Below are 12,992 nucleotides of genomic sequence, written 5' to 3'. Positions count from 1 at the left end.
CCCAGGCTTCAGGTTAAATTCCTGGAGTTTGGGGATGTGAGCCAAACATTGTCCTTCTCCTCAACCCCCCCCCCCCCAGCTGGCCAATGGGTGCCAGATATTCCAGGGGGGAGAGGAGGTAACTGGTGCCCCTCAATGTGTCTCCCACGCTCGCTGCTGGAGCTCCCCTCCTTCGCCACCAGCCCCATTAAGTTCCCCCACCCATTGAGGTGGGTGGGTGGCATTTTGACTTCCAGTGGATAACAGATTTCAAACTTGACTCTGCCTCTCTCTGAAAGTCTCAAACGATTCAGAAGCCTTTAATTTATCTTGACAAGAATGAGATATTTAAAAAAATAAACTAGCTAAATCCGTATCCTAACAAATTATTTTTACATTAAATACAAGATTCCAAAAATGGGCTTTATTCTGTTGTCTCGTCAAATCTGAACTAATTTTAATTTAGTTGTTATATATTTTAGCTGTAGTCCAGCACTGCCGTAAATTATCCTGGACAGCTACACATTTTATTGTTGCAATAGTTAATAACTACATACGGATTTTATCCTGCATATTATATATAGTTCCTTGGAGCATTAGCAGTTAACAACAGTCAGTATTTTCCTATTGCTTGAAAATATAATGTAAACTATTATAATTTTAGTGTGCTATCTTTTCCTCCATAATTCAGACTGACACTGTTATGTCTGATACTGAAAAATACAAAATGTGGAGCAGCTTCAATAGATTAATTCAAATATCTTGAAATAGTTTCATAGAGTTTAAGGCCTGAAGGGACCAGTAGATCATCTAGTCTGACCCTCTATATATCACAGGCCCTTACATTTCATCCATTTCATTTGCACAGCTAATCTTAATTCTGCCATTTCCTAACTTCTGAGTGCTTGCCTTTGCCACCTTAATAATATTTCTTCAATGTAGCTATCTGTGGGTAATTTCCTGGCTTTTTAATAAACCAAATTGCAAAAGTAAAAATTCTATCCTATGGCATCATATTGATATCCACTGCACAGACTTCTGTCTCTTGAACTAAAGGGTGGTTCTCCTGTTTGCACAGACTCTTCTGTTCATTCCTCCCAAACTTGCCCCATTCTGCTCTGTCCTGTCCAACCTGTCCTTGTTTCAGTCCTTATCGTTTCCCCACCTGTGTCCTCCTTCCAGTTCCATTCTCTTCACCTCGTCAATCCCAGTCTCTACTCCTAGGCTTTTCAGTCCCAGTCTTCCCCTCTGAGCTCCCCATCCCAGTCTCCTTGTCCAACCATTTTCAGTTCTCCCTCACCCTCTGGGTACAACTCTTGTTCCCTCTGCATTTGAATTGGGCAGCTTGCTCCTCCATATTGACCGGACCCAAAAGGGGGTGTGACAGGGTGTATAAACCCTGCACTGGTGATAAAGGGTTTAAAGAGGTGCCGTGGGCAAGGCTAGCCCCATCCCTCCGGCTCTGTCAATCAAGTCAAGGGTGGAATAAAGGCTTAAAAACAGGAAGTTCCCAGCAGCTGCTGGGCAGCTGTGGGAAAGAGCATATGGCAACTCTACACTTCCCAGAGAAGACTCCTGGAAGCCTTCATGGGAACTTCCCTTGGGAAGGCCATTTACCATCCCCGGCCCCATGTGCTTACAAGGAGACAGTGACCCAGTTATACCAGCCAGGTAAGATAAGTCCGGCAAGCCCCAAGGTAAGATGATTAGTTGTTTGGTGCTGCTACTCTCTACTCCTTTTGGGATTATAGAAGCTGAGAACAGACAAAACGGACGAGGGGAGTGGGAGCCAAGAACTCCATCCCCAGAAATCCTAGGGACTCCTATTTAGAGGGGGGCACCCTGAGGACTTTTCAGTGCCCGTCCAGTAGAAAGCACCCATCATCAGCCCGAGAACTGTGACAAGGGAACATTGAGAGCACAAGAGAGACAGGCTCCCTGCTGTCATTTCTGATGCCTGTCCCCAACCCACCCACAGCCATCCACAGCTGCAATTGCGGGAAAGTTCTGCTCCCCCTCCTCCCCTTCCGCCCCCCCCTCCTCCCGCTGCAAGCCGAGCTGGAGCATGCTGAGTGCAGATAGACTCTCTGGAGTTTTTAGCTGTGAAGTTCTAGCAAGTCTCTATTGAGCAAGTGTGAACTGTGATTTTTCAAAAAGTCATAACTTGGCCAACTGTGGATGGCTTTTTTTCAGGGATAGTGAAGGGCACGTCCCTGGCACAAAAGCCACCTCCCTGACAAATGTGAAGTCCCTGCCCTAAAGCATGGGTGCGAGATCTTCTTGAAGGAAAGATTATTAGAATGGTTTACATGAGCATAACAATGTATTTTCCCCCAACCTTGTTTTGGAAACAGCCAAACGATTGTGGCTGAAATTTTCAAAAAAATGTCAGCCCGTGGCAGACACCCAGCATGTACAATTACAGCCCAGACCATTAAAGTAACTGAATACAGGGTGTGTGTATGTGTGTGTGTATATATATATATAATGATATTTTTGAAACATATTGTTGAAAAATTAACCCTTCAAATTGTGAGATCAAAATTATTATTATATATTCAAGCTATAGTAAAACCCATCAGAACTAAGTGGTGATTTTTTTGGTCGGTCTCATAGGAGATGCTTCTCAGCTGAACAGCCTGCTCTCATTCACGTTTCTCTTACTGAAACAAATTGAAAAAGAAGCCCAAGAGAGGGGAGGATACAGCATCATTAAATAAATGCAGTGTTAAAATGTAATATCACTGATTCCATAGAGTTTATTTATGTCTATGGTTTAGAGGAAGTTGCACAACCTTACCTTTTGTAAACCTTATAAAAGAATTATATTAGAGGGTTTCTTCTCTGGTAACAGGAAAGCCAATTATGGGCTATTTCTAAGGTATTTTATGTTACAACTGTCTCAATAGCTCCTCTTTGCCTTTCTTGGGAAATGTCTGTTTTTCTCTAATTAATAAATAAAATGTTGCCCATTGATTTGCATTGCAGATCAGAGCATGGGAGGCTGCTTTAGAAAATTAAAACTATATAGGCATGAAAGGAGAAAACTAGAATCTTTCAAGGGTTCTATGGATCTCTTTATACGTTCATCAAACAATCTGCTAGTTCTTTCATGCTTGGTTCAATTGTTAGTATATGTCTGACAGTAAATGTGAGCTTCGTTGCATGCATGTACATAAAGAAGGCCTTACTCCATTTCTGCACTAGTGAGACTAGTGTTGCAAGGTTTGGGGTGAGAAACATTTGTTAGTCTCTAAGGTGCCACAAGTATTCCTGTTCTATTTTTAGCTTTGATATCCTTCCTAGCCTCTGCTGTAAGTGAGCTGAGACAAGGCACTGAGGCCTGAACAGCTTAAATACGCAGTTTGCGTGAAATGATATTTTAACCTTGTATAGGCTTGAGAAAACACTATATGGTGAGATAGCCCTACACTGTGTCCTCTCATTGCTGATATGCTTTGCAACTTCACTATAGTCTAATACTGTATTATTATTCTAATAGTAGGTTAGGGGTTTGTTACAGGAGTGGGTGGGTGAGATTCTGGGGCCTGCGTTGTGCAGGAGGTCAGACTAGATGATCATAATGGTCCCTTCTGACCTTAAAATCTATGAGTCTATGGGTAATACTTTTCAACAAAGCAAGGAAACAGTTTGTGCTGTCTTGTCAGGTGAAAGTTGATGGATATGTCCATTGCATATGCCAGGTGCAAATCAGCTATGATCCCCCTTCCTAGTACTGTTTTATTTTTATATTTTGGAGTACCTTTATATTAATTGGCAACCTTGCTGCTCTTATTGCTATGTTCACATGAAATATCTTCTGTGGAAACCTTCCAAATTCACATCTCAACTTTTTAAAAATTGTTTTGTATGCATTAACACAGTGTAGAGGTTGCTGAATTCCATTAAAAAAAAAAACACAAATGTGACGTATCCTGAGTCATGCAGTAGACAATATATCTGTTCTGCTATGTATTTCTGATTATTTTACTTCCAAAAATGCAAACAATGGCACCGCTGAAAAATAGACATGGAAGCTGTTACATTGCTATGATTGTACTGTATTTGTGATGGAGAATTAGTCATATACATGTATGTAACAAAATATTTTGTGTACTGTTGTTTAATACAAATAGAAAAGTATGACATATTAATTTTGGTTTGATAACTCTTTATGAAATGTATTGTATTTGTGTGTACAGGAGTAGTAGAGCTGTCTGGGAATTTTTTGAGAAAATAGTTTTTCGTCAAAAAATGCCAATTCATCAAATCGGGCACAGAAACATAGCAGTTTTGATGAAACTTTACTCAAGTCCAGTTTGGAATTTCTTGTGAAAGAGAGAAAGACAGAGCTACCCCAGCACAGCCAATAGTCCAGTGGCTAGGGCACTCATCTTGGATATTAGATACAGGGTCTTAAACCTGAGTTTTCTATATCCCAGTTGAGTGTGCTAACCACTGGGCTGACAACATTAAGGGAAGCACAGCCATCACTGTCTGAAAAATGTCATCCATCTCTACCCTTAACGCCATGTTAATGCAGGATTTTTGTTTGTTTTGGTTTAAGTTCTTTGCATTTGAATTTCCCTTGTTTGGGGGAATTTTTCATTTCCCTTACTGATATTAATTGAAAAAGAAGTCCAAGAGAGAGGACGATGCAGCACAATTTTAAAAGAATGCAGCGTTCAAAAGTGATGTCACTGATTTCATAAAGCTTATTTATCTCTGTGATTTAGAGACCTTCCCACTACCTCCTGCTGAAGTTACACCACCTTACCTCCTGCAAACCTGATAGAGGAATTATATCAGGGTGTTTCTTCTCTAATAACTGGCTCTTACTCATTCATTTGAGGGTTATGGCTGGTATATGTGTATGATATATATAATATATATACTACACATGAATATTATATATGTGTACACACATATATGTAAGATTATAATATCAGGATTATGAATAATGGAAAAGTGGATGTAAAACCAACTGCCTGGGTGTAATTCTGGAATTATGATAGCAGGGGAGTTGGTGTGAAACCAATATGACTGTCAAAGTAGTTGCAGGAGTCAATTCGAGAGCCAATAGTCCTTTAAAATCATCCTGCCGGTGGTCCCCTCTCACTTACATCAGTGGCTCTTAGCTCAAGTCCTTTAGTAGATCTCAACCTCTCACCTATAACATGAGGAGAGAGGCAATCTCTAGTGTGGCTAAGGCCCAAACTGTGGAAATAGTTAGCTCCCTGTGCAGACAAAGGCATAGTAAGACTCAATGGTTGGAAGCTGATATTACATACATTCAGGCTAGAGCTAAGGTGCAAATGTTTAACAGTGAAGGTAATTACCCATTGGAGCAATTTACCAAGGAACATGTTGGATTCTGTATCAACTGAGATCTTCAAATCAAGATTGATGTCTCTGTAAAGTACATAGTCCAACTCAACCACAGTTCAATGGAGGAATGACTGGGTAAAAAACTGTAACTTGTGTTATGTGGGAGGTTAAACTACGCATTCACAATGCCCCCTTCTGGCCTTAGAATCTATGTAAACCTTCTTGCATTTCCTAATTTATGAGTGCTTGATTTTGCAATATTTTTAATGTAGGGTTGGGTATTTCAGGGGAGTGGGTACTTTATATATATGTCATTGGCATAGAAGTGAAGAATGCACTATGATACAGTGCCCTGATAAATGAGTGTCTTTGCACAGCAATAGAGTCACACAAATCAGCCCCTCTCCCTTTTTTTTATGCAGTTGCTTAGCAAAGGCTTTTAGAACATTGTTTCTCCCTTTTCAGGACAGGCTAGATTAACACTTAGCAATGAACCCAGGACATATGGAGACAGTAGCTCAGATCAATAAATGTCATTTGCAGATGTAATGTTAGCAGATGTCTAGTCTGTTTATTTGGTCACTCTTTTCAGTTTGGAATAAATATTTTGATGAATGATAATCCCTGCTGATAAGGTTCAATATGCTGCAGTAAGGGGCAGACAATTGAAAGTCTAATGCTCCAGTGACTAAGTTGGATTCTGCACTTAGTAACACACAACTGATGAAACTGTTTAGGAGAAACCAGATGTTGTTAAGGAAATTTACAAAGAGCTCGACTGTGGCTAGTCCTGGGTGTCTGCACAAGGCCCAGACACTGTCCTGATCCTTGCACTCTCAATGCATAGGCCATTATTTGTATCAGCCAGGGGATCTAGACCAGTCTGGAAAGGGGAGCTCACTCTGTACCCTTGAAAGGGTGTGTCAGAAGCCATTCATGTAGGTGTTTCTGTTCGCATGCTGCAGAAAAATCCACTAAGGAACAGTGATACAAAGTGACAACAACCTCAATTTCACTGTGGGGGACCACAGGGGGTGAGAGTGGCAATGCTCACAGGGAAGATTGCAAAGACTGATTAGTTGGAGGATGTACTGTTTCAATGAATCCCCTCAGCAATTTCCTCCAACAAGGTTGCTGTGGACCTTTGGCCAAGACATTAAAGCTGTTTCTCTCCTGGAAGGCAGTGGTGAAAACTGAAGGTAATCAAAGGAATCTCTCACAGGTGCGCTTGCTGGGGCAAGGAGACATAATTTGAACATTTCTGCACTAGTGAGCCTGACCAATGATCCTCTTCTTAAATAAAATAAGTGCTCTTAGCTTCAGCATTCCTAAAACATTACAAGAGCTGGAATTTGCACTGTTTTACCCCAGGCTTACTCTTCACTGGATCTTTCCTTGTCCTACTCAATGTTTTCTTTCTTACCATGGGATTGGAAAAACAATCCACCGAGCATATGGGGAAAAGCCCACAGGCTCTGGAGATCTGTTTGCTCAAGTCCAAGCTTTTGCCAAACAGGAAAGAATGTTTGTTATAGCAGTACATTTTAGCAACACAATTTTTGAAGTATTTGTTATAGTATACTTGTCTGTACTTCTAAAAGTACTATATGGCCCTGTGTTACACTCCAATGTAACTGCAGTTATACCAGCATAAAACTGGAGTAATACAGTGATAAGGTGGGCTTTGTATTTTTTAAAAGAAATGAAATAGTTTCTTTAGTTGGGGATAGATGCAACCTTTGTACAAATTGTATTTATTCAAACATGACATATCAGAAATCTCTCTCTTATAGCCACTTTATTTTAGAAATATTGGGACATATTTTGCCTAATGATTTTTTGTTGTCTGTCATTGGGTTCTTGAGATGTTAAGTATATTTGTTTTCCAAGAACATACCTGCTCGGGTTAGCTCATTGAAGCTGTCTTGAGCAACTCAAGCATACAAATATAATATCAGATTAGCTGTTAGCAACAAGTTGGAGTTGTCACTGAAATATTGAAATTGATCAAAGCAATGATACTAATAACATATTGGTTTTAAAAAATATTCCCTGCCAGGACACCAAACTGCTACAGGTTACGTGCCTGTTAAAGGTTATACAACAGGAGTAAACAGTGGTCTGTCTCATTTATGCTCTAATAACCTGTTTGGAGAGACATTGTGCTGGTCTTCAAAAATGTCACAACTACTTTCTAAATTCCATCTGAAAACTGCTACATAGTGGTGAAGTCAACCTACATATTATAATGCAAGAGATTAGGGTGGAGAGGCTAAATTCAATACCTTGCAAAAAGTTGCTCAAAAATTTGAATGTTAATTTGATCCTTCAGAATCGCCAAAATTAGGGTGGGAATTTCATGAGACGAGTCTTTCTTGCAAGTTTCTGGAACTTTCCACGAGTACTTAAGCCAAAAATTGCCCCAGACTATACACCTGCTTCTGATCCCAGCAAGAAACTGGAAGTATAGATGTGTGAATTATTTTCAGATATTACATAAAAACATTCCCTATTCAGTCTGAACTGCTTTGCTGATGTCTAGTACAGCGTATCTAATACTTTCAGGCTTTAATGCAATCTCTATCAAATATTTGCTAGATTTGGAAGCCATGACAAGTAATGTCAGGTGACTTTCTGCATGTGAGCCTGTACTCCTAAATTAGCATCTTTACTTCAAGCTATACTACTCTTAGGGTCCTCTGAATTGACATTTTTGAATGGGGAAGGGGGAAAGCCAGTACTTTGTTCCTCTTTGTCTCCATTTTCACGACTATGGAAATGTCAATCTCAAAAATACAAGTTGAAGAAAGAACAATTCAAAGAACCCTAACCCACACTCTGTATAGCCATTTTTGTCATCAACGTGAATGGGAATTGGGACTGTTCCAATGTCCAACATCTGACAATAATTTACTGGATCAGTATGGACTGTCACTGCTACCTGAAAGAATGTTTCTGCTATCAACAACAGCAGGGCTTCCAAATTCAAATTATTTTTTCTTCGGTCTCTTGACATCTATCCCATGATTCTGTTATAAGAGCTTGTGCAAATGGGTGAAGTTAATATCAGAACTTCACATATTTATTATTTCTCTGATTAATTTGTAGACACAAATCATAGTCTTTGACATATTAAACCTAAAGTGCTTCATTTTCCCCTCAGATACAAGGCCCATGCACAATGTTTAATTCCAGTTAAGCCTTCTTAATAAATACATGATGTGTTGAACTAGGCCTCTTAATAGGGCTTGCATGGAACTGAAGTAGTGCACAGACCTTTTGCTGCCCTTGTGCATAGAAATTAATTTCACCCTAAGGTTCTGATCTTGCAAATACCTATGCATATGCTTAACTTTAAGCATCTGAGTAGTCCCATTTGAAGACAGTAGGGATAATTACGTGGCTGTGAGTAACTGTTTGCAGAGTTGTCTAATGGTTAGAACACAAAATTCTATTCCAGACTTATTCTGTGATGTCAGAAAGTCACTAAGGCCTAAATCCTCAAAGGTATTTAATGATTTCTCATTGAAATCAATTGGCAGTAGGTGCCTAAATACCTCTTGAGGATCTCAGCCTAAGACCTGATTCTGCAAGGTGCTGAATCTTCCCAGAGCATACTTAGCACCCTTGATTTCCATGAGAGTCTAGGGTGCTCAGAACTAGATCTGGGCAGGAATTTTTCAACAAAACATTTTTTCATCAGAACCAAAACTTTTCACAGAAAGGTATCGATTTTGATAAAACTTTAGTGGGGAAGGTTTCTCAAATCAGGGATAGAACTGAGAGAGAGGGAGAGACACCCATCCACCATAGAATAGCCAGTAGTCCAGTGGCTAGGGCACTCATCTGGGAGGTCAGACCCCGCAAGTTTAATTCCCTGTTCTTAATCGGAGCGGGAACTTGAACATGGGTCTCCCCCACCTCCCAGGGGAGTGCTCTAACCCTCGGCTATTCTGAGATGGGTTTCTCTCTTGTTCTAATTTTTCTCACACAGAATTAATCTGTCTCAATTTTTGTCCCAATGTACAACACCACCAAATGCTGTAACCTTAACATTTTTTGCAAAATGGAAGTTTTGTTTTCTGGGAGGCCTTACTGAGAATGTTTCAGGAACCACAACTTGCTGGATCAGCATGTAATGGTCTGATTTTAAGAGGTGCTGAGCACTCACAGGTGCCATTGACTTCAGTTGGAATTGTAGGTGATCAGTATCTCTGAGGGTCTTGTCACCTCAGTTTATCCACCTGTTAGATGGGAGAAATAATGCCTACATCATAGAAGTGCTGTAAAACTTATTTAATTAATGTAAATCATATTGAGATCCTTGGATAAAAATTGCTATGTAGTTACTATTTTTTATTACTATTACATATGCGACATACCAGCTGGCAGGCTGAGAATAGTTTTCTTTTCAACAATTATCAGTGTTATCCATAATTATACTATATTTGCAATAACTTTTTTCTTTTAATTTTTTATTTCAGTTCCACCTTTCATCCAGCCTTTTGAGTTTCCAAGGTTCTCCATTGGACAGCGAGTCTTCGTTCCATGTGTTGTGGTCTCAGGGGATTTGCCAATCACAATCACCTGGCAGAAGGATGGCAGGCCAATCCCAGCCAGTCTTGGAGTAACTATTGACAACATTGACTTCACCAGCTCCTTAAGGATTTTTAATCTTTCACTGATGCACAATGGGAATTATACCTGTATAGCTAGAAATGACGCTGCAGCTGTGGAGCGCCAAAGCCAATTAATTGTGAGAGGTAAGATATGTAATTAGTCTGAAGGGCACCAATTAAATAGAAGTCAGCAATATTTCCAAATGAGCACTGTTTGATGGAGGTATAAAATCGTGGAGTATAAGGGGTAATCCCTCAGGCCTAACAAATTCTGTCTTTGAGGGGAGGGATAGCTCAGTGGTTTCAGCATTAGCCTACTAAACCCACAGTTAGGAGTTCAATTCTTGAGGGGGCCATTTAGGAATCTGGGGCAAAAATCTGTCTGGGAATTGGTCCTACTTTGAGCAGGGGGTTGGACTAAATGACCTCTTGAGGTCCCTTCCAACCCTGATATTCTATGATTCTTTCATCTTAAAGAACACATAATAATAAAGCAGAAAAACAAACATAACTTTTTCTTTCTGAAAGTACTGAGCCTTGAACCTAATCAGCAACCAAGGAATTCATTAGGGCACAGATGGGTGCCACGGGATTTAATTTATGGAAAATATTTTGAAGCACCAACCCACTCATCTTTTAGGAACAAAGCATTTAAACTGCTATTATATTAGTTTCCCTTTATTGGTGTTCTAGTATGATTCTCTGTATTTTTAATTTAGAAGAACAGTATCTCCTACAAATCATGCTAATAAACTGGAGAACATGAAAATTTCTAGGAACTGCCTTTAGCAGTTTCCTCCTGCTTATCAGTTTTTAAAATATTATTTGTGGCACCTTAGAGTCTAACAAATGTATTTGGGCATAAGCATAAGCTTTCATTGGCTAAAACCCACTTCATCAGATGCATGGAGTAGAAAATACAGTAGGAAGATATATATATACAGAGAACATGAAAAGATGGGGGTTGCCATACCAACTCTAACGAGACTAATCAATTAAGGTGGGCTATTATCAGCTGGAAAAAAAAATTTGTTGTGATAATCAGGATGTCTCATTTCAAACAGTTAACTAAAAGGTGGGAGTAACAGTAGGGGGGGAAATTAGCAAGGGGAAATAATTTTTAGTTTGTGTAATGACCCATCCACTCCCATCTTTATTCAAGCCTAATTTAATGGTGTCCAGTTTGCAAATTAATTCCAGTTCTGCAGTTTCTCATTGGAGTCTGTTTTTGAAGGTTTTTTTGTTGAAGAATTGCGACTTTATCTGTAATTGAGTGTCCAGGAAGGTTGAAGTGTTCTCCGACTGGTTTTTGAATGGTATAATTCTTGACATCTTATTTGTGTCCATTTATTCTTTTGCGTAGAGATTGTCCAGTTTGGCCAATGTACATGGCAGAGGGGCATTGCTGGCACATGATGACATATATCACATGGTAGATGTGCAGGTGAATGAGCCCCTGATGGTGTGGCTGATGTGATTAGGTCCTATGATGGTGTCCCTTGAATAGATTTGTGGACAGAGTTGGCAACGGACCTTGTTGCAAGGATAGGTTCCTGAGTTAGTGTTTTTGTTGTGTGGTGTGTGGTTGCTGGTGAGTATTTGCTTCAGGTTGGAGTGCTGTCTGTAAGCAAGGACTGACCTGTCTCCCAAGATCTGTGAGAGTGAGGAATCGTCCTTTAAGATAGGTTATAGATCCTTGATGATGCGCTGGAGAGGTTTTAGTTGGCGTCTGAAAGTGATGGCTAGTGGCGTTCTGTTACTTTCTTTGTTGGGCTTGTCCTGTAGTAGGTGACTTTTGGGTACTCTTCTGGCTCTGTCAATCTGTTTCTTCACTTCAGCAGGTGGATATTGTAGTTTTAAGAATGCTTGATAGAGATCTTGTAGGTGTTTTTCTCTGTCTGAGGTATTGGAGCAAATGTGGTTGTATCTTAGAGCTTGGCTGTAGACAATGGATCATGTGAGGTGGTCTGGATGAAAGCTGGAGGCATGTAGGTAAGTATAGCGGTCAGCAGGTTTCTGGTATAGGGTGGTGATTATGTGACCATCTCTTATTAGCACTGTAGTGTCCAGGAAGTGGATCTCTTGTGTTGACTGGTCCAGGCTGAGGAGGATGGTGGGATGGAAATTATTGAAATCATGGTGGAATTCCTCAATGGGATTCCATGGGTCCAGATGATAAAGATGTCATCAATGTAGTGCATGTAGAGTAGAGGTGTTAGGGGACAAGAGCTGAGGAAGCATTGTTCTAAGTCAGCCATAAAAATGTTGGCATACTATGGGGCCATGCGGGTACACATAGCAGTGCCACTGACTTGAAGGTATACATTGTCCCAGAATGTGAAATAGTTGTGGGTGAGGACAATGTCACAAAGTTCAGCCACCAGGTTTGCTGTGACATTATCGGGGATACTGTTCCTGACAGCTTGCAGTCCATCTTTGTGTGGAACGTTTGTGTAGAGGGCTTCTACATCCATAGTGGCCAGGATTGTGTTTTCTGGAAGATCACCGATGGATTGTAGTTTCCTCAGGAAGTCAGTGGTGTCTCGAAGATAGCTGAGAGTCAGAGGTGAAAGTAAGCCGGTACGGTCTGGAACGGCATACCGACAAGAGCCGGTATACCGTGCCAGACTGGACTGTCTTCCCCGGCGGTGATTTAAAGGGGCCAGAGCTCCAGCCACTGCAGGGAACCCCAGGCCCTTTAAATCATTGCCAGATTTCCGGCAGTGGGGCTCGGGTGGCACTTAAAAGGGCACAGCGCTCCCCTCAGTGGCCGGAGCCCCAGGCTCTTTAAATCACCGCCGGAGCCCTGCTATCACAGGTTAGTGGCGGCAGGGCTCCCGTAGTGATTTAAAGGGCCTGGAGCTCCGCAGCGGTCAGAGCCCTGTGCCCTTTAATTCACCCCTGAGCTCCGGGGCTCCTAGCCGCCTCTGCAGCTGGTAGCTCCAGGGTGATTTAAAGGCCCTGGGGCTCCCAGCCACAGCTGGAGCCCCAGGGCCTTTTAATATTGAAAAGTCCCGCCTATTCTGCTTGAGGCCAGGCCTCTTCCAGTTGAGGTCACGCCCCCAC

General features: G+C 41.0%; 1 protein-coding gene across 2 annotated transcripts in view; it reads left to right on the top strand.

Annotated features, from left to right (window-relative positions):
- Positions 1-12,992, top strand: part of DSCAM (DS cell adhesion molecule) — a 613,017-nt gene that overhangs the window by 378,828 nt on the left and 221,197 nt on the right. For both annotated transcript variants that reach the window (XM_034753123.1, XM_034753134.1), the window contains exon 9: positions 9,792-10,070. In XM_034753123.1, coding sequence (XP_034609014.1) covers positions 9,792-10,070 — 279 coding nt within the window. The remainder of the gene's footprint in view (positions 1-9,791; positions 10,071-12,992) is intronic.

This window comes from Trachemys scripta, chromosome 1, assembly GCF_013100865.1.
Source record: "Trachemys scripta elegans isolate TJP31775 chromosome 1, CAS_Tse_1.0, whole genome shotgun sequence".
In the NCBI taxonomy this organism is placed as follows: domain Eukaryota; kingdom Metazoa; phylum Chordata; order Testudines; family Emydidae; genus Trachemys; species Trachemys scripta.
Note: the sequence above shows the minus strand (reverse complement) of the source record. Positions and strands in the feature narration are given on the sequence as shown.